The sequence below is a fragment of the Stegostoma tigrinum genome, chromosome 8, assembly GCF_030684315.1.
Source record: "Stegostoma tigrinum isolate sSteTig4 chromosome 8, sSteTig4.hap1, whole genome shotgun sequence".
NCBI classification, from domain to species: domain Eukaryota; kingdom Metazoa; phylum Chordata; class Chondrichthyes; order Orectolobiformes; family Stegostomatidae; genus Stegostoma; species Stegostoma tigrinum.
This window is the reverse complement of record NC_081361.1, coordinates 47,498,305-47,524,072: the sequence shown is the minus strand read 5'-3', so window position 1 is coordinate 47,524,072 and position 25,768 is coordinate 47,498,305. Positions and strand designations below refer to the sequence as shown.

At 40.9% G+C, this 25,768-nt stretch overlaps 1 protein-coding gene across 2 annotated transcripts in view; it reads right to left on the bottom strand.

Moving 5' to 3' along the window:
• Positions 1 to 25,768, bottom strand: part of pde4dip (phosphodiesterase 4D interacting protein) — a 410,955-nt gene that overhangs the window by 196,852 nt on the left and 188,335 nt on the right. For both annotated transcript variants that reach the window (XM_048539238.2, XM_048539241.2), the window contains one exon: positions 13,834 to 13,910. In XM_048539238.2, coding sequence (XP_048395195.2) covers positions 13,834 to 13,910 — 77 coding nt within the window. The remainder of the gene's footprint in view (positions 1 to 13,833; positions 13,911 to 25,768) is intronic.

Below are 25,768 nucleotides of genomic sequence, written 5' to 3'. Positions count from 1 at the left end.
ATGAATGAGAAACAAAACAGGTTAATTCGTATGACCTTATGAACATTATGGAGACACAGTGACAAGGTGATCAAACCTGGGAACTAAATATTCAGGGGTATGTGACTTTTCAAAATGACAGGCAAGGAAGAAAAGGTGGATGGGTAGTGCTGTCAGTACAGGGTGGAATAAGTAGTGTCAAAAATGGTCTCGCATTGGAAGACGTAGAACCCATTTGGATGGAGGTAAGGAATTAAAAAGTGGAAAGCTGATAGAAGTCATCTCTGGCCACCCTAATAGTTGCTGTTCAGTAGGACAGAATAAACCAGGAGATGAGGGTATGAAAGAAAAATCAGTATCGTAAACATGGGTGACTTTAATCTTCATGCAGATTAGGATAATCCTCACTTACTTGGGACACTTCACCACCTTCCCCCCACCTGCACGAGCACCAACAGCGGTGCAATCCAATTTTATCTCATTCAATCCCTGACTCCATCCCACATCAGGAGTAAACAGCCCACTATAGAATAGAGAGAGCCGAGACCGGTGATGGAGTGTCTGACATTTGTTTTCTTGCCCCCAGTAAGGGGCGGATCCTTGTCCAGCTGTTGAGAACCATGACAGTTCATGAGGTTTTGTCAAAACCTCCTTGTCTTAACAACCAAGTAAGAATCATTGTCAATTGCTATCTTGCTCTCCCATCACCTCCACTGTGAATCTACTCTTAAAATACCCACCTTTTATTGCTTTTTTGTAATGTATTCTCTTTTTCTGTTGTCTACAGAGTTTCTACCATCAAGAGGATGGTCCTGGAAGACATCTCCTCCTCGAACTCTGAGGAAGAAGCCTCAGATCTCTCAAACGAAAACACCAGCAAGGCCCCCCCCCACCCACATCTCCACCAGCTCAGGTACTGACATCTCAGTAGGCATTAAAAACACAGTTAAATTTGGGGGCACATCCCCACAGCTGCTTGAAGAAGAAATGCCCCAGGTCACCGTCACTCAGATGACTACCAAAGATCAGGTACCTGCTCAGCCCAAGGCAGGAGAAGACCCCATTGTACCAGCCATTTATCATTCATCTAAATGCGTAAACAGACACAGGAGCAGCAGGCAGGTTTGTCAGAGAGACTAGGCAAATTGACTTCAATGCTGTTTACACTGTACTATGTCTGCCATGTGCATGTTTGGCTGTCTCTGTGAGCAGACTCTCCATGGACAGCCAATCAATGTCTGCAATATACAAATACGGACCTGCACACCATGTCACTAGCCATTATTGTTCATCATGGCAAGGAGGGAAAAGGAGGACCTTGGCCTTACTCCAGATGTTCCTTCCTCACAAGAAGCATGGTGGGCTGAGGTGGCATTAGCCAGAGGACAATCACATGCAGGACCCCAAAGGTCTGTGCTTAGGACACTATAGGTAGCTGGGTCTTCATCCTCCACGCTGTCAGCTGTGTAGATGTTCAAGCCAAGGAGGGCCAATGCCCCTCTAAGCAGGATCCACTCTGCATGTCTGAGCCTTCTAACTATGAACATCCCCAGGATCATCCGATCAAAAGACCAAGGCTAACAGGTCCCATTGTTGTACAGGCTCTCTTTATCCCAGCTGCGAAGCCCAGGACTGCATCTAGACTTAGGAGGGACAGGAAGACAATTTCCTCTGGAGGGCACGTCATGGATGACACTTTATTGGATGACGTTCTCAAATTTGTAAATAAATGTTAATTTCTCATCATTAGCTGTGCAAATGAAGGTCATTTTAGATGTAACAAGAATGAAGGTACAAAGTTGAGGTATTCTTTGTGCTTCACAATATTTTAAGGTTCACATTGTGAAATGAGCAGTTCCCGCACCCTATGGGAATTTGGAAGGTGTTTGCATCTTTGGCAACTGTGGTGAATCCATGCAGGCCACAATGAATTGCTTGTGAATCATTGCTATTGGTGGGATTGATTTGTAATGTTGCATGATGTGGTCAAGTGCTTGAGTCCTGGAATTTGAATTCAATAAAAGTCTGGAATTAAGAGTCTAATGACGATCATGAAACAATTTTCAAAAAAACCCATCAGGTTCACGAATGTCCTTTAAGGAAGGAAACTGCGATCCTTAATTGATCTGGCCTAAATGTGCCTCCGGACTCACAAGAAAGTGAGCGACTTCCCTCTGGGCAATTAAAGATGGGCAATAAATGCTGGCCTAGCCAGTGACATCAACATCTCATGAATGAATAAAAACAACTTGACAAAAATATTCCCCTTAGACCTCAAGGCATTGAGCTTCAGGGAAATGGCATTCAGTGTGCTTCCTGCATATGCAGTGGGTAGATGATGCAGGTGTGAGATTGACATAGCATAGTGCTCTACAGTAACATGTCCATCCCCTTGACTGATCACTGTTGACATTAATGACAAGCCACCTGGCTTTCTGTTTGTGTTAAACATCATGGCAAGACAAAAGTTCTGCAAACCATTATATTCTGGCTGAGGGGCTAAAGGCTCAAAAAGATAAGTCAAGGAAGAGATGCTGTGAGCATCCAAGTTGGCACAAAGTCAGTGAGTGTCAACACAGTAAGCAAGACATCCTGAGATGCACTGAGTCCAACCAGGAAATGGATACTTGTATTTGTGCACAGGTGTCCAGGCATCAGCATTACAATGAAAAGGTGCTGGGTTTCTACAAAGTGCAACATTGAAATGCAGAACCATACTGTAAGTGCATCAGAAATATGCCATGCAGATGTAGGAGGGTGGATCATGTCCAATGCCAACATCCATGGATAGGGTTGCAGGCTGTCCTATAGGGCACACTCTGAAATGTTGCAGATTGATGTCCAAGATGGAGGCCCAGAGAATCAAACAGTGAGCTGGAGTTACCAATTAAATCACTCTGATTTTCATTTCTGTAACTGTTACTATCTACTTTCTTGCTGGAAGTTGGAAAACAGGAAATTGCGTAACAGTGAGACTCGATTTGGTCATAATAGTTTGCCAATGCATGCGAATGTGTCTCTCGCCATTCAAAATGTTTTGCAGAAGTGACATTTTCCTCTCAACATTGAGAATCTAATTTCAGCTAGTCTCACTCTATTTTCCCAATGGACGTGCCAAAACCTGTTAAGCATTAAGGCACTGGGAAAATTCTACCCCATGTGCCTGAGGCATGTTACTGTTTAATATTACCATATAATTGCTGGCCGTAGTAATTGTCTGCTGGATTCTTCAATACCATGATATCCATGCCTATTTTCTTATGCTATGATAGATAACGTGAGCATTGCTGCATCAGGTAATATGAAGCCTAATGGAAACAAAAACGACATCAGTAACATCAGATTTATTTCAGCAATAAGAGCAAAAACTGGCTGACTGTCTAATAAATACGCACAAATTAATGAATTGTGGGCTGTAACTTAGAGATTAAATATCCTGTTGAACTGCCCGAATGCAAGCCAAAATGTGAATGCCATTTATTGTGTTGATCACTTTGCAACATGACTCGCTCGTGTGCAATTCATTATTTGCTCTTAGGACAGATATTATTTCTCTCCTACCATTACAAAGAAAAAAGTGGATATGCCCAAAGCGGTAAAACTATAACCCTTCACAGCATAGCAGTTGTTGAGCTAATCTTTTGGTTTTCTTGTTTTTAGTATGGTAATGTCATATATAGTACTATGACTCTTGATGGCCTGTTATAAGTATGCTTGAGCCTGCTGAACAAATGCCTGTTATCTATGAAAGGGGAAGGCTGTTTCAGCAACATGTTGCATCAGGTTTAAGTCCTAAGTGCCAAGATGGTGTTTCTTTTTACATTAAAAAAGCCGTACAAAATGGAACTTAAAGCTAATGAGTATTTATCCTGACAATTCATAGTTCTCAGGTCAGCCTTACTTTTGAATTTTAAAATGACTTAGACTCCCATAGAATGGGGATTAATGAAAATTGTACTTCCTGGTGTGATATTAAGACAAAGAAGTCTAAAGGTTTGATCCACTTTCTGATCTTAGTCAGCTGATGTCTGATGTAATAATAATAACATAGGGCTCACAGCAGGCCTTAATATTTGAAGCTACTAAGTTAAAACTTTAAAAAGTGGCCAAGGTTTCTATTTCTAATGATCACTGAAGACTGTACAGGGACATGCTTGTTACAGATAGAAACAAATTTGGCTGTTGACATCCTCTTCAATGGTAATCACTCTGCCTCAAAGTTGACGGTGGGAAATACAGTGATGGTAATGCCAAGAGTAGGTAAATGGAATGTAACTCCCTCTCTAATACCATTGTGGTAGAACCCAAGTCAAATGGACTGCAGCAGTTCAAGGTGGCAGACCACCTTCTCAAGGTCAATTAGAGATGGGTAACAAATGCTGGCCCAGCCAGTATGCCCACATCTCATGAGCAAATTAAATGATTGGAAATGGTAATTGCCTCTATTGTGCGGCAAAAAAGAGCTACCTTCCATTCATCAACCCAAATCTGAATTCTTTCCAGGTCATGATGCAAGTGGCCATGTCTATTTTGCTACTTGAGGTGGTGAGATACTCAAATAAAGAGTTGACTAGAAATTACTCAGCTTTCAAACTCATGGAAAAGTTAGACCAAATGTAGACAAGATGAAATTCAAATGAGTTTTAGTGACTGCTTTTGCATCAAGGCAACATTTACCAAGTGTAGCATCAAGAGTTTCATGAAATTTAAGTCACTGGGAATCAGGGAAAAATTCTTTGTGCTTTACAGAAGCCAATTATCTCAAAAGTCAGAATATCACTGCAGAAGTTTCCCAGGGCACCTGTGTAAACTCAACCATCTTCTATGCTTCAACAATGACTATCTCTTCATCATAACAGAAGAACTGGGGTTTTTGTTGCTCGCTGAGCAATGTTTAGTTTCATTCAAAAATTTGCAGATAATAAAACAGGCCCAGTTCATTTGTGTCAGGATCTAGACAAAATTCAGGTTTGGATTGATAATATGGAAACTAACATTTATGCCACACAAATGAGAAGCAATCACCATCTCCAATATTAACGTCTAATCACCTCCTTGCAATGTTCAATGACAATGCAATCACTGAATCTCTCACCACTAACAATGAGGGAGGGTGTAGACCACCTATTGCCCAGATCCTTAAAATGGCTAGTCACTTAACACTGTGACCACAACAACAAGTCAGAAGCCAGTAGTCTGCAGTGAGTAACTCACCTCCCAACTTACTAGAACCTTTACCAAGCACACATCAGAAGTGTAATGAGGCACTCCCAATTGCCTGGATAAGCACAGCTACAACAAGAGGTTTGACACTATCCAGCCCATTTGATTAGCATCTCATCCAATGGCTTGAACATTGATTCTCTTATTCTCTCCAGCACGGGAACTCCACTACTTGCAAGTTTCCCTTGAAGTCACACACCATCCTGACATGGAACTAGGTTGTTGTTTCTTCGCTACTATTGGGTCAAAATCCTGGAAGTCCTTACACAATAAATCAAACGAGGTATAGCTGTACCACACTTCCTGCAGTGATTCAAGGATGTGGCTCATCAATACCTTCTCAAAGTCAAAGATTGGTAATGAATGCTGGTTTTGATAGTGAAGTCTATCTCCCTTGAATTATTGAAGAAGATGATGATGATAGTCTGCTGATATTTTCTGCTACATTTCACATATTAAAATTTCATAGTTGAATTGACCAACTGAAAGCAGCAGTTTCAGGAGGGGAAGGGAAGAAAGTTGCAAGAATAAACTGTGAATTATGAATCAATGTGCATCAATTGCCAACAATGTTTTGCTATTTGACATAAAACAATGAGGCAAAGATTCATTCAAGGGGAGGTTCAATTTAAGAGCTGTATTGAGGTATAACACACTGCAGAACTGTAAAATTTTCTATATTATTTCACAAGACAGTACATAGCTAACAAGTTCTTTACTGGATTGACAACACAGGCACCAAATTGTTCTACAGATTTCATCATACTTCCTATAAATAAAATGATGGAGTAGTCATTTACAGGTCTGTCCCTGTTGTGTTGCTCAAGAAGTCTCCATCACATGGATGGCAGAGGCTTGGCAACAAACTGACCTATGAACTACTCTCCCACACCTGGCACTGTGCCGATCATAGTCAATGACATGTGGCTTGCACATAGTGCAATAGCTTGGTTGATCTATCAAACCCCATCATGATCCAATTTCACATATTCACCAATTTAATGTTCCACATGGCTCCAGCACAGAGTTGCATACACCTATAGACATATGCTGCTGCCTGATCAGTGGAAAAGAAAGCGTGCAATTCTGTGCTCCATGTAAGCCTTTCCTACACTTGTCTGGCCTCAGCTCAGCATCTCATTGCATTTGCGAGCAGCCTATTTTAGCAGCACAGAAGTGATAGAATATGTGCTGTTCTGTAGCACCATGCTCTAGTGCTCACACTTACGACACCACCGTCCTCACCATAACCTTTAAAAAAATTGGCAATGGAAAAGTAAAGTATACACTGATGGCAAAATGGGGAAACTGAGCAACATCTCCCAAGTACAGATCATTTCACAGAATAATTCATTCATCTGATCTTGTCACTTGGTCTACAAGTTAAAATGACAAAATTATAAATCTGTATAAAGTCAACTTAAAATTTGCATGCACATTATACAGGAGCAACTCTGTTCTGTACTAGAACTACTGCTCACAATAGTTCCACAAGAGGGTGCAAAAACCAAATATATCTGGTACAGTCATGAGGTTTTGGGCTGGTTCTGTCCATTGACATTTTTTGGAAATATGGCAAAAAAAACTTAAACAGTACTTTAAAAAGATTAACACCTGAATCCTGAAATGATTTTCTTAAAATGCAGATGATTTTTCTGTAAACATATAGGGGCTTCTTCAGAGGTTTTATTCAGCTTCAAGAAGACATGTTAAGTGATGAGAAGCAGTTGAGCCAAATTGATTCTTTTTGATGGATGCATCCATTGTGCATGCAGGTATGATTTGCAGTGATCTTATTTGCAAACTGTCAAGCATAGTCCTCTATTTCTGTATGGCAGGCATCAGGTTGACTATGTTTTCCAGATCATTCCAAAACAGAGCTTAAGCTTCAAAACTGAAACTCAGTGAGACAAACTCGAATGATGTTGTCAAATGATGAACATTAATTTAGACTTTATAGTCAAGAGTGAAGAAACAACAGTTGCTGTTTAATACACTTCCGCCTTCCCACAGACTTTCTGTTGATTCCTGCACAGCAACTTGCAATAATTAGACAGCTATTTCAAATGTGGTGTTTGCGACAGAACATCTGGGATGTGTGCACGTAGGAAGAGCAAAAATGTGTCTTTTTAATGAATCATAATGAAGAATCCTTAATAAGATGCATTTAAATTTGATTTGACTAAAAGTCAAAATTATATATAATTTATATATTATATAAGAAAGTAAACTAATCAGCAGATGTCATTGAGAGAGATAAAGGTTGCAGAAAAGGAAAATTACTTTAAAATAAAGTCTCCAACAATTAAAATCTGAAAGAATATTTCTACATGTCTGGGGGTTTTTCTTAGGACTAAAGAAGTCAGTTGACAGTTATGAAGACTTATCATGCTGTTAAAAAGTTCACTCATGCTTGAATGGGCTGTCCCTAGCATTTTCTGTCAAGTCTAGTAAGTGAATACTGCATTGTCACATCCTTCATGTCGATATCCTCACCATCATTCCTAACGTGAAAACTGATCCAATATTTTTACTGCAACGATCCTATCAAAATGTGTCAGGACCAGGTAACAATTATAATCAATATTACTGTAAGACTAGTCCACCAGATGGTGCCAGATATTTTGCATTTCAGAAATCTCTGTACAGCACAAGTACTATGTATATAAATAGATTACATACTATGATTTAACAAAGCCCATCCCTGAAAGCTCAAGAGAATTGTGCATTTTCATATATACAAACATGTATATATCTAAAATAAATGGCATGTCAGTGCCATAGAGTAGCAGAGGTGGAATTTAAACAAACCCTCTCGTGTATTGTTTCAACATGCTGCCAAACTGAGATTGCACGATACTGCATGACAGTAATTGAAACTGGTCTCTCCACAGTACAGCTGTACCAACACATTAAAAAGGTGTGTCTAAGCTATAACGCTAGCATTTCTACTCTGTTGCAGAACTAAGACTGTAGATTTAAATCTGGAGGCTGGGCATTGAAAGAAGTAATGAGACACTCCATGCAGAAAACAGTCTCATACCAATTGCGTTTTAAGGTGCTTAGGTGCAAATCCCTTACTGGGTCAAGCCTGGCAATTGCCCTATTGAATGGAAGACCTGTGGATGGGAATGCACACAAATCTATCTATGCTCTTCAGAGATAATGGGAACTGCAGATGCTGGAGAATTCCAAGATAATAAAATGTGAGGCTGGATGAACACAGCAGGCCACGCAGCATCTCAGGAGCACAAAAGCTGACGTTTCGGGCCTAGACTCATCCACTGTACCCGGTGTGGCTTCCTCTACATTGGGGAAACCAAGCGGAGGCTTGGGGACCGCTTTGCAGAACACCTCCGCTCAGTTCGCAACAAACAACTGCACCTCCCAGTCACAAACCATTTCCACTCCCCCTCCCATTCTTTAGATGACATGTCCATCATGGGCCTCCTGCACTGCCACAATGATGCAACCCGAAGGTTGCAGGAACAGCAACTCACATTCCGCCTGGGAACCCTGCAGCCTAATGGTATCAATGTGGACTTCACCAGTTTCAAAATCTCCCCTTCCCCAACTGCATCCCTAAACCAGCCCAGTTCGTCCCCTCCCCCCACTGCACCACACAACCAGCCCAGCTCTTCCCCCCCCCTCCACCCACTGCATCCCAAAACCAGTCCAACCTGTCTCTGCCTCCCTAACCTGTTCTTCCTCTCACCCATCCCTTCCTCCCACCCCAAGCCGCACCCCCATCTACCTACTAACCTCATCCCACCTCCTTGACCTGTCCGTCTTCCCTGGACTGACCTATCCCCTCCCTACCTCCCCACCTATACTCTCTCCACCTATCCTCTTTACTCTCCATCTTCGGTCCGCCTCCCCCTCTCTCCCTATTTATTCCAGTTCCCTCTCCCCATCCCCCTCTCTGATGAAGGGTCTAGGCCCGAAACGTCAGCTTTTGTGCTCCTGAGATGCTGCTTGGCCTGCTGTGTTCATCCAGCCTCACATTTTATTTTCTATCTATGCTCTTGTAATGTTTGAAATGTACTAGTCATGAAATGAGTCAGAAATAGCAGGCGGGAGGATTGCAACTGGAGCTAGACTTTCTAACTAACCTGAAATGAATACTTCAACTATTATTCTAACAGCAGTATTAATGGCCAATAATATAGCTGCATATTGCTGGACTGAATGGAGGTAGTGCCACAGTAGTACTGCCTATGGCACTAATATTTTACTCTCTGAATTTCAGCATACAACCAAGTGCTAGTCATCCACTGCGTATTACAAATTTTGATATGGGAGATCGAAGGAATGAAGTGGTGGGAAGTGAACTTAAAATGGCACTTTCAAGTGAGAACAAATTTAATGGATTTGATTAAGTTCTGGGCCTCACCTGATGGCCCAATATGGAAATCCTATATGGACACACTGCAGTATTAAAGTTGGCTTTGAATGTCTGCCTTCCCTCAAACTTTCCAATTTGCAAAATCTTGTGGTAACAGCTTGGATGAGATGAGATTGAGGTCATTTCTGAACTCCCTTCTCCAGACAATTAAACAGAGAAATGTTGGAACTCAGATTCATGAATATTGGTGCCTGTAGAACCACACCCTTGCATATGATTCCTCACCTTAAAGAGAGGGGAAAGATCCACAGGGTAGATAAACATTGACAGAGATTTAAGAACAATTCAACTACTCAGTTTTGTTAGAGGTTAGTGAGATTCCTCAGAAAGAGTTGCAGATCAAACCAAACCGAGTTATTCCCCTCGCAAATTTAGATATTGCAAAGCATATTATTAGTTTATAAATTTCAACATATTGTCGTCTCAATTGTAGTGGACGAAATGCAAGAGCCAGCACAGTAATACATGTTAAAATCTGACCCTCCGTCAAATTTAAAATCTACTTGCAAAAATCCCATGATCAAACAATTGCTCCAAATCTTTATTCTCCTTCAGGTGTTACACCAGCTTCAAATGAAATTTGAATAAAAAGGTTAGAATACATCACCTAATTCCACAATAACTCAAACCAGAATATGGCAAATGTTTTTTGCTGGTTAACTTATAAACAACTTCAAAGATAATAAAATGTGAGGCTGGATGAACACAGCAGGCCAAGCAGCATCTCAGGAGCACAAAAGCTGACGTTTCGGGCCTAGACCCTTCATCAGAGAGGGGGATGGGGGGAGGGAACTGGAATAAATAGGGAGAGAGGGGGAGGCGGACCGAAGATGGAGAGCAAAGAAGATAGGTGGAGAGGGTGTAGGTGGGGAGGTAGGGAGGGGATAGGTCAGTCCAGGGAAGACGGACAGGTCAAGGAGGTGGGATGAGGTTAGTAGGTAGCTGGGGGTGCGGCTGGGGGTGGGAGGAAGGGATGGGTGAGAGGAAGAACCGGTTAGGGAGGCAGAGACAGGTTGGACTGGTTTTGGGATGCAGTGGGTGGGGGGGAAGAGCTGGGCTGGTTGTGTGGTGCAGTGGGGGGAGGGGATGAACTGGGCTGGTTTAGGGATGCAGTGGGGGAAGGGGAGATTTTGAAACTGGTGAAGTCCACATTGATACCATATGGCTGCAGGGTTCCCAGGCGGAATATGAGTTGCTGTTCCTGCAACCTTCGGGTGGCATCATTGTGGCAGTGCAGGAGGCCCATGATGGACATGTCATCAAGAGAATGGGAGGGGGAGTGGAAATGGTTTGCGACTGGGAGGTGCAGTTGTTTGTTGCGAACTGAGCGGAGGTGTTCTGCAAAGCGGTCCCCAAGCCTCCGCTTGGTTTCCCCAATGTAGAGAAAGCCGCACCGGGTACAGTGGATGCAGTATACCACATTGGCAGATGTGCAGGTGAACCTCTGCTTAATGTGGAATGTCATCTTGGGGCCTGGGATGGGGGTGAGGGAGGAGGTGTGGGGACAAGTGTAGCATTTCCTGCGGTTGCAGGGGAAGGTGCCGGGTGTGGTGGGGTTGGAGGGCAGTGTGGAGCGAACAAGGGAGTCACGGAGAGAGTGGTCTCTCCGGAAAGCAGACAGGGGTGGGGATGGAAAAATGTCTTGGGTGGTGGGGTCGGATTGTAAATGGCGGAAGTGTCGGAGGATAATGCGTTGTGTCCGGAGGTTGGTAGGGTGGTGTGTGAGAACGAGGGGGATCCTCTTGGGGCGGTTGTGGCGGGGGCGGGGTGTGAGGGATGTGTCGCGGGAAATGCGGGAGACGCGGTCAAGGGCGTTCTCAATCACCGTGGGGGGGAAGTTGCGGTCCTTAAAGAACTTGGACATCTGGGATGTGCGGGAGTGGAATGTCTTATCGTGGGAGCAGATGCGGCGGAGGCGGAGGAATTGGGAATAGGGGATGGAGTTTTTGCAGGAGGGTGGGTGGGAGGAGGTGTATTCTAGGTAGCTGTGGGAGTCGGTGGGCTTGAAATGGACATCAGTTACAAGCTGGTTGCCTGAGATGGAGACTGAGAGGTCCAGGAAGGTGAGGGATGTGCTGGAGATGGCCCAGGTGAACTGAAGGTTGGGGTGGAAGGTGTTGGTGAAGTGGATGAACTGTTCGAGCTCCTCTGGGGAGCAAGAGGCGGCGCCGATACAGTCATCAATGTACCGGAGGAAGAGGTGGGGTTTGGGGCCTGTGTAGGTGCGGAAGATGGACTGTTCCACGTAACCTACAAAGAGGCAGGCATAGCTGGGGCCCATGCGGGTGCCCATGGCCACCCCCTTAGTCTGTAGGAAGTGGGAGGAGTCAAAAGAAAGAGAGGAACAACTTCAAAGCTACTTTTAAAAGAAACATGAATTATGTATCCCCTCCCCAATTCCAATCCTTGCACCAGGGGAAATCAAATAATTGCAGAAATCAATTCTCACTCCAAAAGCTCTCAGTCCAGATTAGTTATCAGAACATGGGCATTGGGAGGAGAAAAATTCCTGGATGATGGCTATGTATATGCAATTCAGACAGGGAAGGAAAAGAACTGAAAGATGATAGGACCCATCTCTCCATGGAATTTTACCTGCTTTAAGCGAACTGCAAGGTCACATTTATGATCACAAAGACAGAGGGAAAAATCATAGCTGCAGGTGGCACAAATTAGAGAATAGTCATGGCAATGGTATTGCGTGGATAAGCTGCAGCCCCTGAAAGATTTACTGGAATATTCATAGCAAAAAAATGGAATGGCCTACCCATAAAGCACTCTGAAACATGTTCACAGGGCCTCTGAGAAAACCTTCAAATTTCCTACAAAGATCGTTCACTGTAGGGAAATACTATGTTTTTTTTTGCACACAAGCCTCCAATACTACATCTGCAGCAGACATGGAAGTTCAAATGGCAGCCAGATACTTGGTAGCACATCTGCTTATATCTAATAAATAATGTTAAGCAGAAATTTATATGAAAGAGTGTATTTTACGCACTCTGGAGTATATCCTTAAATAAAGGAAAAGTACAAACAAGTTTATCATCTAATTTTTCAAACTAGCATAATATATTGGGCAGTGATAATGGGAACTGCAGATGCTGGACAATCCGAACCCACCACCCAAGACATTTTTCCATCCACACCCTTGTCTGCTTTCAGGAGAGACCGCTCTCTCCGCGACTCCCTTGATCGCTCCACACTGCCCTCCAACCCCACCACACCTGGCACCTTCCCCTGCAACCGCAGGAAATGCTACACTTGCCCCCACACCTCCTCCCTCACCCCTATCCCAGGCCCCAAGATGACTTTCCATATTAAGCAGAGGTTCACCTGCACATCTGCCAATGTGGTATACTGCATCCATTGTACCTGGTGTGGCTTCCTCTACATTGGGGAAACCAAACGGAGGCTGGGGGACCACTTTGCAGAACACCTCCACTCGGTTCGCAATAAGCACCTGCAAATCCCAGTCGCAAACCATTTCCACTCCCCCTCCCATTCTTTAGATGACATGTCCATCGTGGGCCTCCTGCAGTGCCACAATGATGCCACCCGAAGGTTGCAGGAACAGCAACTCATATTCCGCTTGGGAACCCTGCAGCCCAATGGCATCAATGTGGACTTCACAAGCTTCAAAACCTCCCCTTCCCCCACCGAATCCCAAAACCAGCCCAGTTTGTCCCCTCCCCCTACTGCACCACACAACCACCCCAGCTCTTCCCCTCCACCCACTGCGTCCCAAAACCAGCCCAGCCTGTCTCTGCCTCCCTAACCTGTTCTTCCTCTCACCCATCCCTTCCTCCCACCCCAAGCTGCACCTCCATCTCCTACCTACTAACCTCATCCAACCTCCTTGACCTGTCCATCTTCCCTGGACTGACCTATCCCCTCCCTACCTCCCCACCTATACTCTGCTCTCCACCTATCTTCTTTTCTCTCCATCTTCGGTCCACCTCCCGCTCTCTTCCTATTTATTCCAGAACCCTCACCCCATCCCCCTCTCTGATGAAGGGTCTAGGCCCAAAACTTCAGCTTTTGTGCCTCTGAGATGCTGCTGGGCCGGCTGTGTTCATCCAGCCTCACATTTTATTATCTAATATATTGGGCACATTGCTATTCCAGACACATGTTACCTAGGGGAAACTGACAGTTTCTTTGCAGTAATTGTAAGCTTTAGAGCAAGCACAATGGTTCGGGCGGAAGCAGTAAACGTGACTTACAAGGCTCTCTCAAGCAGCTCAGTTTTTTCATTTAGTTCTCGTTTCAGGCTCTCCACTTCCACCTTCAGCTCAATGTTCTGAAAGAGAGATGACTTGGTGAGAGTGTTGCAGATTTGACAATGGTTCAGCTTAGCGATTAGCTTTCACTCAGACCTAGCTAGCACCTGACATTTTCACTACATCTGCAATCTTTTAAATGAGAAACTAACTGTGCTTTGCTTATTAAGTATTGTGTACACATGCTGCAGGTCGACACTGTCAAATAAATTGCTCTGTTAATGATCTAAAACAAGGTTATTACAAATTGAAGGTGATACAAATGTTAAAATAATGATTAGACCTTTAAGAAATGAATCAAAATTCAATTTAACTTGCAGCTTTCATAACTCAAAGTACTTCACTTTTAAAAAAATGTATTCATGGGATGTTAGAGCCTCTGTCTGAAATGACATTTATTGCCCATCCCAAATTGCTCTGGAGAAGGTGGTGGTGAGCTGTCTTCTTAAACCACTGTAGTACTGGTGGTTAGGAACATCCACAATATTGTTAGGAGGGCAGTTCCAGGTTTGCAGATGATGACTCAGTGACAGTGAAGGAACAGCAACATGGTTTCAAGTTAGGCTGGGCCTGTAAATTCACAGAATTACTGCAGTGCAGGGAGAGGCCATTAAGCCCATCTGGCTCTCTGAATTAAGCACTGGCTCTCTGAATGATCATCACGACTTAGTGCCATTCTCCTGCTCTAGTCCCACATCCCTGCACATCATTTCTATTCAAGCAATCATATAATGCTATCTTGAATACCACATTCCAGACCCTAACCACTCATTGTGCACAAAAAGTCACAGTGCATTTACTTCTTTTGCAAATTACTTTAAATCTGTGCTTTGTTGTTCTAGGCCCTTTAACAAGCAGGAAGGTTCTCCCTGTTTTTAAAAATCAAATCTCCTCATAACTTTCTATTCTCTAAGGGAATAGCAAACCCAATTTCTCCAATTCATCTTCAGAACTGAAGTTTCTTATCCCTGAAACTATTCTTGTAAACCTCTTTTGTGCCTTCTCCAATGCGTTTACATCATTCCTAAGGAAATGGAAGGAACTTGCAGTACTTTTCAATTGAGATCATCATGGTACAGTTTGAAACAAAAACGTCACTTTCTGTGTACTATGTTTCCACAAATAGCAATGAGATAAACAACCAATTATCTGTTTTATGGATAAATCCTGTGGGAATCTACTGGAAACAAGAATGAAATAAATTCTTACCTGATGTTAATGTTCATAGCCTAGTCAGCACATTAGGTGAAAGGAAATCTAGTCTAATTAAGTATCAGAGATAATGGGAAATGCAGATGCTGGAGAATCCAAGACAATAAAATGTGAGGCTGATGAACACAGCAGGCCAAGCAGCATCTCAGGAGCACAAAAGCTGACGTTTTGGGCCTAGACCCTAGGGTAATTACCTAGTCTAATTAACATGATCAAAGTCTTGCCAAGTAACAGAGGAATTTGATGAAGTTGGTGCAGGAGATGCTGTATATATGGATCATCAAAAGCATTTGACAAAGTGTAACTTATTCAGAAAACAAAAACACAATAAAGGAATGGTGGTAACTGGGAAATGAAGATACAGAGATGGAGTGTAGCATTGAATGATTATTTTTCTGATAGGTCTAAAGTATGCAGTTTTGTCATCAAGGGATTGATGTAGTGGCCATTGCTTGTTTATAGATGAACTGGGTATAGGCAGTACAGTTCTGAAGTTAACATGCAATATAAAGCTCCTAAGTATGGTAGCAGCACATTGCAGAAAAATGTAGACAAAGTACTTAAATGGGTGGATAGATACAAAGTGCCACATATTGAGAGAAACAACATGAAAAAGCTGTGTAATCTAAATGGCTCTATTTTAAAGGGTGCACTTTAAATACACCACCAAAAGGAACTGAATCAGATTTCACGGGAACTTTCAAAAAACAATGGAACATGCACTTAAAGAGGTCTAATTTATAACCTCACAAGGGCGAAGCTGGAATGTGGAACTAAATAGGACAACTCCTTCAAAGTGGTGTCACAGATGCCCAAATGCCTTCCTCTGCATTGTACAATTTTATAATTCCAGATGAGGACACTGGAATGACACTACGATTTTTTTTCTTATCTACCTGAGAGGTACAGTTGGCTTTGATTTACTTTCTCATGCAAAGGATGGCAGCTCCATCAATAAAATGTTTATTCAACACTCTACTTAAGAATTGAAAGCCATTGGTGCCTTATAGGAATTAGCAGAAACTTTGGGGGGCATTGTGCAAAAATACACTGTTTATCCTGATTTTATGGCAAAGTCACAATAGATAAGCAAAAATATCCCCATAAAAGTTCCAAACAAAATAAAAAAGAACACTCAAACCATTTGATTTCCTTCACCAATTGTGCATTACACTTTCTAGTGCATTTTTTTCCACTCAGGATTTTCTCCCTCATTTTAACTTCTCCATTGTTGTTTTTAACAATCCCAAATATACCTACAGTATGCCTGCCATTTGTGAAATGGGGAGACAACTGCTAGTTTCTATTCACCACCACCCCCCTTCTTAATTTCTACATGCTGTTTTCCTGATGTTAACTAATGGCCCAAAAAGGAAGGTTAGTGGATGGTACTGCTAAGGCTGGGATTTGTAACCTCACTAGCAAAGTTAACCAGAAAAAACAGTAACATTTGGAAAACTCCAACTTGCCTTGTCAAGGCCTTGTGAGAATAGAGTTGCAAATGTTCTTATTTGAAATCCAGAAAGAAAAATTAATATCCTTGGTTGAAGCCACAGATAATTGTGCTATCTGGTCATTCTCAGATTATTACACTGAATGAGGAGTTTAAGCATCAGGTCCTTGAAAATGCATCCAGTTGGGAAGAGATAAGCCAAATATTTTACAAGTCATTGATTAATACTATCAGCGTTCTTTTAATTTGCCTGGCCAATATCATAAATGTAAATTATCCCTAGACAAACCATCCTTGGCGTACTACAGAATTTGAGATCACCTGACAATGCTCCATGAATACCACTTGTGATAAAGATGATACTTGCTACGTCTCATCAATAGGGACTGATATCCACCCAGAGAGGTTTGCGAGTAATGTTGTTAGGTTTTGGGAACCTGAGGGGTAACACCAGTTGGGAGGGAGGGAGTTTAGCTCATAACAGAAAGCAGAAAAAGTTGTGAGGGAGGCTAGAAGAAATGAAGTTGAGGATTGAATATGAGGAACTATATCAAAAAGACCAAATTTAGGGCACTCTACCTGAATGCACACACGATTCACAATAAGATAGATAACGTAAAAAGGATATAAATAGAGGTAAATGGTTATAATTGCAATCACAGAAATATGGCTGCTTGGTGACGAGGATTGGGAACTGAACACTCAAGGACATTCAACATTTAGGAATGACAGTCAAGGAGGAGATGCACTGATAATTAGGAATGTGATCAGTACATTAGGAAAGGAGGATCTCAGATTGCAGAAATAGTACCTGGAATATGGGTGGAACTAAGAAACTGACAGGGGTAGCAGTCATTAGTTGGAGTTATTTCTTACAACTAGCAGTAGTCATGCTGGGCATGGTATAAATTAGGAAATGATGGAAGCTATGACTTGTGTAACGCTGTAATCATGGATGACTTCAATCTGCATACAGACTAAGTAAACCAGCTATGCACTAAAAATGTGGAGGATGAGTTTCTGGATTGCCTTGAGAATGGATTTCTAGAGCAGCACATTGAAGTGGCTATTTTGGATCTACTGTTATATAATGAGGAAGGGCTAATTAATAATCTTGTTATAAAAGAACCTTGAGATGAGTCACTACAATATGATTATGCAAAATTCTATCTTTGAAAATTAGTTTGTTCAACCTAAAGCAAGGGAGACAAATTTGAATAAAGCAAATTATGAAAGCATAAGGTGGAATTCGACTGAGCTAGATTGAGAATAATACGTTAGAATGCACAACTGTACACAGGCAATGGTCAATCTTTCAAGAACTACTAAACAGCTGACAGGAACTATACCTTTCTTCAAAGGAGAAAGATCTCAAAAAAAATGTCAATCATGAATGACAGAGGAAGCTAAGGGTTGTATAAGATTAAAAGAAAAAGGTTTAAATTAGCCATTGATAGTAATAATTGAGAGGATTTGGAAGTTTAAGAATACAGAAAAGGAGAATTAAGAACTGATAAGGAAAGGAAAAATGGAATACTAATTCAATCCAGCAAAAAAAATGAATTGTAAGAACTTCCTTGTTTGCAAACCCATAGAAAGGTTTTGCAAGCATAAATTTATAATTCCATTCTAAATTTTGATGACTCTGCTTTTAATAGCGAATAGAGAAATGGCAGCAAAGCAAAATGATTCCTTTCTGTCTGATTTTACTGAGGAAAATACCAGAAACCTCACAGAATTACAGATCCAAGTGATGAGGGAGAGTGAGAGGTTGAGGGAAGCTAGCATTAGTAAGAAGGCTGTAATGGAGAAATTAATGAGGCTGGAAATTAATAGGTCCTAATTCAACAGCTACCTAATTCAACACTCTGGGATGTAGGCCATGGAGATAATCACTGCATTAGTCTTCTTCCAAAATTAATTGATTCTGCAATGATTACTGCAGATTGGAAGTTTGCAAATGTCACCCCTCTATTTAAGAAAGAAGCAAAAGAGAAAACAGGGAACTACAGGCCTTGCACCAGTAGCATGGTAAATAATAAAGCTATATTTATCTATCATAAGGATATGATTAACGGTCACTTGATAAAAATGATCAGACTAGGATTCATCAGCAAGGAGTTGTGAATGAAAAATGATGTTTGAGAAACTTGGGAGATTTTTTGAGGATATTACTAACAAAATTAATAAAGGGGAGTCGATGAATGTAGCATATTTGGACTTTTAGAAGGCTTTTGAGAACGTGCCCCACAGGAGATTGGTTAACAAAATTAATGCACATAGTTTAGGAGGTAATATACTGGCATGGATTAAGGATTAGCTAATAGACAGAACACTGACAGCAGGAATAGATGCGTCATTTTCACAATGACAGACTGACTAGTGAGGTTCTGCAGAGATCAGTACTTGGGCCTCAGCTGTTCACAATATATATTAATGATTTTGGCATGTGGAAACAACGTTGTACTTCTAAATTTGCAGACAAAACAAGGCTAAGCAGGGATGTGTGTTGTGATGAAGAACTAGAACATTTTTTAGGAAGATATAATTGCTTTAGAAAAATGTTGAGCAAAGGGCTATGTGGATAGTGGGGGTAACTGATTGGTCAGTCATAGTGGTGTTAAAATGGCAGAACAAACATGATGGACAAAATGGCCTACTCTTGTTTCTGTATTATTATGATCAGAACAAAGATTACAAAATATTTTGCAAGTTCAGTGGTGCTTATACTGAAATCATCTTGTTCAATGACTACCCATCCTTCAGTCTGAACTTGAAACTTTAGGATATAGGTGGATTAGCAGCTTTTAGTTCACTGAGCTAGTGCTGTAACTATTTTTAAGATTACATTTATTTGTTGAAGATAAGCAGTGTATCTAATGTCAACTGCGTAGGGAAGATCTTGGTGTCTGACATACAGCTGTGCCTTTCCCCTGTCAAACTAGGCCACCTAAAGTTCTGATACGTCTCAAGAATAGCTCTCAAATTCCTGGTCCATCTCGAATTAATGTGGCATTCCACATGTTAATCTTCTGTCAAGCAAATGGAAACATAAGAACTTGATATTGAGTAGTATCTAAGTGCAGAATTTAAAAAAATTAGAGCATACTCTTGCTTCAACTTTGCCTAATTTCAATTTCTAGATTTTTATTTTGTACATGTTTTACTGTTGCCATTTTAATTGTGCTAGCCAAGGCAAATCTTTACTTTCAAAAATCATGCTCAGTTACCAGGGTTAGACTATATGCAATTAGTTTTAACACCCTGCTTTTACTTACTCCTTTGCAGTAAATAGCGACTGAGCCTCATTGTATGTCCAAACTCTCTCAGATAATTTGTTTCAGGAACCGAAGCCAGCAATCATTTTCTATATTTAGGTTTCTAATCTGCTTGACAACAGTTTCAAGAATAAACTCAATTTTGCACATGATACATGATTCTCCCATTGGCTGGCAGCTCCCAAGTATGAGGCAGGTTTTGTAGCAGGTCAGTAGTGAACCTGTTACCACATTCATCATACTCACTGCTCACTGAAGTGGCGTATAAGATGGAAATACTCTTCTGCTGCACTAAAATAAGGAATAAGAGGAGGAAAGAACTTCATCATTTTGTCCCAAAGCATTTTACCGCTAATACAGTAGGAGACATTTTTTATTCCCACAGCTTCTAGGAGCATTAATTCAAACTGCAGTTTGACTTTAGCTAATGAACTTCTTCTGTTTACCTAAGTAGTTATTTTCCAATATCATTAATGAGATGATATCCTAGAAGGGGAGACAAAACATTTAGACCAAATCCTGTCCAAATCTGTCCCAGTGTGGTCCAATGTGGTTTGTTTTCCTCTCCTCCAAATGCCAGGATACTGAGTCCTACCATATCTCTATTGTCAGCTTTGTCAAGACCAATAAACTTAGTGATGAGAAACCTTCCCAGAAATGGTTCATTATCACACAAAGGATAGTACTTGATCCACAAAACAACAATTGGTGCATATGGAGAATAAAATGTGCAAAAAGGATATGGAGTGGAACAGCTGAAGCGGATTCTTTCTCTTCTCATTTGATGGGACAATTTCAAGTACAAATCAAAATTATATACTTAGGTGAGAAATCCTGTTAGGCTTTGCACCTCTAAGCAGACACAAAAATCACAGGCTTAGCTAACATCTGCTGATCGTCCCCGCATGAACTTCATTTCCGAGTTTGGCTGCTGAATAAGATCTGAAATTCCTGCAATAATCCAACTGATAATGAACATTACATTGACCAACTATCCTAACTGTTCACATATGTATTCATTATCTTGTGACTTTTGATAGTAGGAATAGATTCTAGGGTAAGTTCACTTCTAAAGCATTAGCCCACAATGAAAATAACATCACATCTTTACATGGAGTAGCTCAATGAATTACCAAGGAGAGGTATCATTTGACTGCACTTTCAGAAGTCACTGCAATGAGACAGAGGGTGGTCATCTGAGAACAAGTTACCTGATCAGGCTGTCAATTACCTAGTCTGGTACATGTAGGAAAACTAGCAATTAGGTTATGCTTCTCAGGTAACTTAGAGGGTTTTTCTGGTGCAGTAATATTATCTGTACCTCTGAACCAGAAGGCCTGGGTTCAAGTCTCACCTGGCCAGAAGTGTAATAATTTCTGAACAGGTTGACATCTAGACACTAAGACACGTATGAGCAGTATCCAGGATAATTTTGGTTCTGGTTTTTGTGCTCCAGAATTTGCAGCACTCATAGCCAAGCTGTTTAAGTCCAGCTACACAGTGTCATCTAACCAACAATGTGGAGAATCATCCATGTATATCCTGTTTATTAAAACAGGATTAATCCAAACTGGCCAGTTGCTACTCCATCAATTTACTCTTGATCCTCAGTATTGGAAAGAGTTGGAACAGGTCACCAGTAACACTTTTTTTAAGCAATAATCTATTCATTGGTGCTCAATTTGAATTCTGTCAGAGCCACTCGGTTCCTCACCTCATTGCAGCCTTAGTTCAAACATGGGCAAAGAGCTAAATTTCAGGAGTGAGGCATGAGCAGTGATCCCTCTAATTACTTTTCTCGACTTTGTGGAATTCTGAGGTCTGTGTGTGGCAGTGACTTCCAAAACCCAAAAATCAATATCGTGATCAATGCTGGCCTGTAGCATAGAGGGAATGCTGGGTGACAGTGACTGTTCTTGAGATTAAGGCGGTATTTGACTGAGTGTGGCATCAAGGAGCCTTGCAAAACTGAAGTCAATAGAATCGGGGAAAAACACTCCACTGGTTGCAGTCACTCCTGATCCCAAGGCATGCCAGTGACATCACATCCCGTGAACAAAACTAATATCCTATAATTTTGGGAGCTTAACTCTCATACTGTGGTGATGTTGTGACATCAACCTAATTTACCACTGGTTCACATATTAATGCGTAAAGACCACCTAGGAGAGTTTAAAGCAGGGTGATGTCTTTTTCCTCTTGCATCTTAGTTAAAGAAGAAGCAGGACAAAGGAAGGGATGGAGGTGGAAATCAGTGTTCTCATGTTTTCTTTGATTATGAATGCAATTTAGTTAGATAGCCTCAATAACAGAACTAACAACTCTTAAGAATACAAGGGTCAATCTTCAATCATCAACCAATACCTGAAAGAAAATAACCAATCATTCATGTAATTTGTTTCTGTGGGACCTTGCCTTTTAAAAATTGGCTGCCCTATCTTCTTACATAGAATAGGGTTTACACTTAAAGTAGGTAATTGGTTATAAAGCTGATATGACATCCTGAGGGCTGTTTTAGTTTCTTTATTTATGAGGACCTAAAATGCAGACAACCCTTTGTTTAACCCTTCATCCAAACACTGCACTAATGTGTCAGCCTGGGTTACTCTTTCAAGTAATAGGAGGTCAAATTGGCAACCTTCTGACTGGCAGCAGTGTACTTGACATTCATCCAACTTACACACACACATGCATCACATGTGTTCATACTATTCAAAACACAACCATTTTTCTCTTCGTTCTTTGTCTCTGAAGCTAGACAATATGTCAAGACTATACCCATGCCAAAAAAAAACCTGGATTCACAGCCTGTGGCAGAACTTCATTGAAAAGATTATAAAAATGATTGTATACTCAGTCTTAACACAAAAATATATCACAGCAATTGTTTACACTCTCAAAACTGTTTCAAATACGTTATGAGACAGATTGGAGACTGTGACTTTTCTCCTATGAGATGATTCACCAATACTCAATGACTTGATTAACATCATTGTTGAATTTTAACCTTCGTTGAAGAAGCAAGGGAAAACCGAGCAAAGAATATGATATATCCTTACAGTTTGGTGACATTTTTAGTGTTTGGATTAATTTGGGGGTAAGGGTAAATGAAGTTACGTGCAAACAGGCAGAGTGAATTTTCCCTCTCAGCAGGTTTCAGAGGAGAAATTGCCGAAGTCAGTTTCGGACCAATTTGGTGGGAATGTGAGACCATGGCAATTTCAATAGCCAGGCTTCACAAGCACACATCTTTCTACTTTCCATTTGTTCTAGACAGAGATTGGTTCGCGGCTTCATAAAAGTCAGCATGCAGATGTAGAAAGTCCTAAAAGGACATTCCTGGAGGGAGTGCAGTGAAGACTTGTACGAGAATCCATAACAGGAAAGAGAGCTACTTTTGGTCTAAAAGGGTATTCCTATATCCCCTGGTCCCAAAGGAAAGCCAACAACTTACCTCACAGGGTCTCTTCACATCTCTTATTCTACTGAAAGTTCTTCTTAAAATGCTATTAGGATCAGATTAAGAATGATCAGATCTTGTTTAGCATCTATCAATTAGGACCTAACTGATTTCATTTGAGTACCTTCACCTGTTGCTGAGAAGAACAGGTTAAAATGCCCTCGTGTGGCTCAGACATTGCATTTCCTACCCCTGGACTGTGAGAGCTGGGTTCAAGTCCCAGCTGCTCTGGAGGTGTGTAGTTGCATCTATGAACAAGTTGATTAGTAAAATAGGTTAAACTGACAAAAAAGGGAACAGGATAAAAATCAGGGAATCAAACAGCTTTCCAGTGAATAAGTAGTCAGGAGCACTTTAACTGCTCATTCATGCAGTAGGGTTAAAATTCTCCCGGAATCTCCAGAGGGCTGCAAGAAATCTGACTTAATTGTGATTATCTCCACATGGCCAAAGAATTACACATGTATTCATCACATTGCTGGGAATTAGACACACATGTAGGATACATAGATGTTAACTTGTTTCCAATGAGCTGGTTCATGCATAGCCCACTAAATTGATACGCATGCTGACATTTAGACCACGAAACCACTACCGAAACTGAATGAACAGGCAAAGGCGCAAAGCAAAAACGCAATAAAGTTGTAAGATTATTTGAATTGATACACAGGACCAGTTAAAAAATAAGAGTAGGAGTCATGGTTACAGGTTCTCAGAAGTAAAAGAGAAGCTAAAGTTGAGATGTGACTTGTGGTAAGTGAATGGGGAGGTTGTGCAAATCAACCAGCAAATTCTGCAGGTTTGCAACACAGGCCTTATCCCTTAATCCTGGCGTTGTGAGCCTCATTTACATGCCCTGACCCTAGCTCTCTTAGAGATTAAAGGGAACCATATCATTATAGTAACAGACTCTGGCAAAATAAGAAGCATTTCAGGCAGAGGAAGTTGGAGTCAAATGCTTAGGCACAACAAACATACTGACTGTAAAATTTACCCCTCACTGTAATATACTAACAAAACATATTACACTGACTGTTGTACTAATGGAGAAATCAACTATTACATTCTATCTATAAAAGGTATTTCCTTGCTTTTATTCTGTGATCTATGGTTTATAATTCTCTTGTAACCATGCAAACCATCAACGACAAGCTCTCATTTTAATATGGATAAAGCATGTATGTTCCACACTGAAGGGAACTGAGATAAGAAATCTGATCTCTTGGATATCTCTTGCTTCTTTCACATTGCCATTATTAGACTCTGGGTTCTTTAATCATCGCCACCATTCTTTTAGACTCACCTGAAAATTGTTTAACAAAGCTTTTATTCACCATTGCTAAAAATACTCTCTTTGGCTTTTTGAGTGATTACACATCTTAAATCTTCCTGGGATTTTGTTCCTACTGTAAAGGCATTACATAGATGGAGGTTGTTGTAGTTATTACCTTCTCTTTTCCTGCCCTCAAAGATTGACACTGCAAATTTGAGCATTACTCATTTGTATTATAATCTGATTTCCACTAAAAAAATCTGATTATTTAGTTTTTTTACAAAATGCTGCAAAGCAGGTTCTCCTTGGATCAAATAACATATTATCTTTAACATTATCATTAAGTGGTTCCTAAGCAATGTCATATGGCTTTGGGTAGCTTTGAAAATATTTCTTTATTTCTGTCCCTCTAGGTTATGCCAGAAGCTAGGGTCAGATCCAAGTTCTTTCCTAAACACTGCCAATTCCTCCTCCACCTTTAAACCCTTCTTAAATTCCACATGATTGGCCATGTTTTTGGGTGTATTCCGCCTAAGAACTTTTTCTCAACTCATCATACAGTAATTTCTTTTGATTATGCCTCTGACCATCTAAGTAACATGTCTATAACAGTCCACTGACTCAATCCTGCCAGGCAAATAGGGTCGAAATCAATGTCAATGATTCTTAATCTTTCCATGTTTATTTATATGATTTATATCACCTAATCAAGTTGCCAGTAGGTACTGATAAACCTGCGTGTTTTCATTCTAAAAGTGAGATACTTCTGAGATGTTTAGCTCATCCAGTTTGATAGCAAACCTATCAAGAACAGACATTTAACTAGATTGTAAATTCTAACAAGTATGGATTTCCAGACACAATGAGCACTCTTTCCATCAATGACTCCAGGTCACTATAAATCTTGAATTATGCATCTAATGTTTTATGCATAGTAACATACCAATTGCTGCAGGATTGTTGCAGATAATTAGGAACAATTCTCTTCAAACAGAATAGCTATAATTGAAGTTTTCATACATAACCTCAAATTGAGGCACATTAGTTACAGAATTTGAAGTCAAGTAATGCCTGGCAGAAACATTATCAAATTATTGACGCAAATAATCTATTTTCCTTATTTTTTGTTTTCTTCCTTTTCGGTCTTCCAAATCTTCCTTGACTACCTCAGGCTGATGAACACCACACAGCTTTGCTAATTT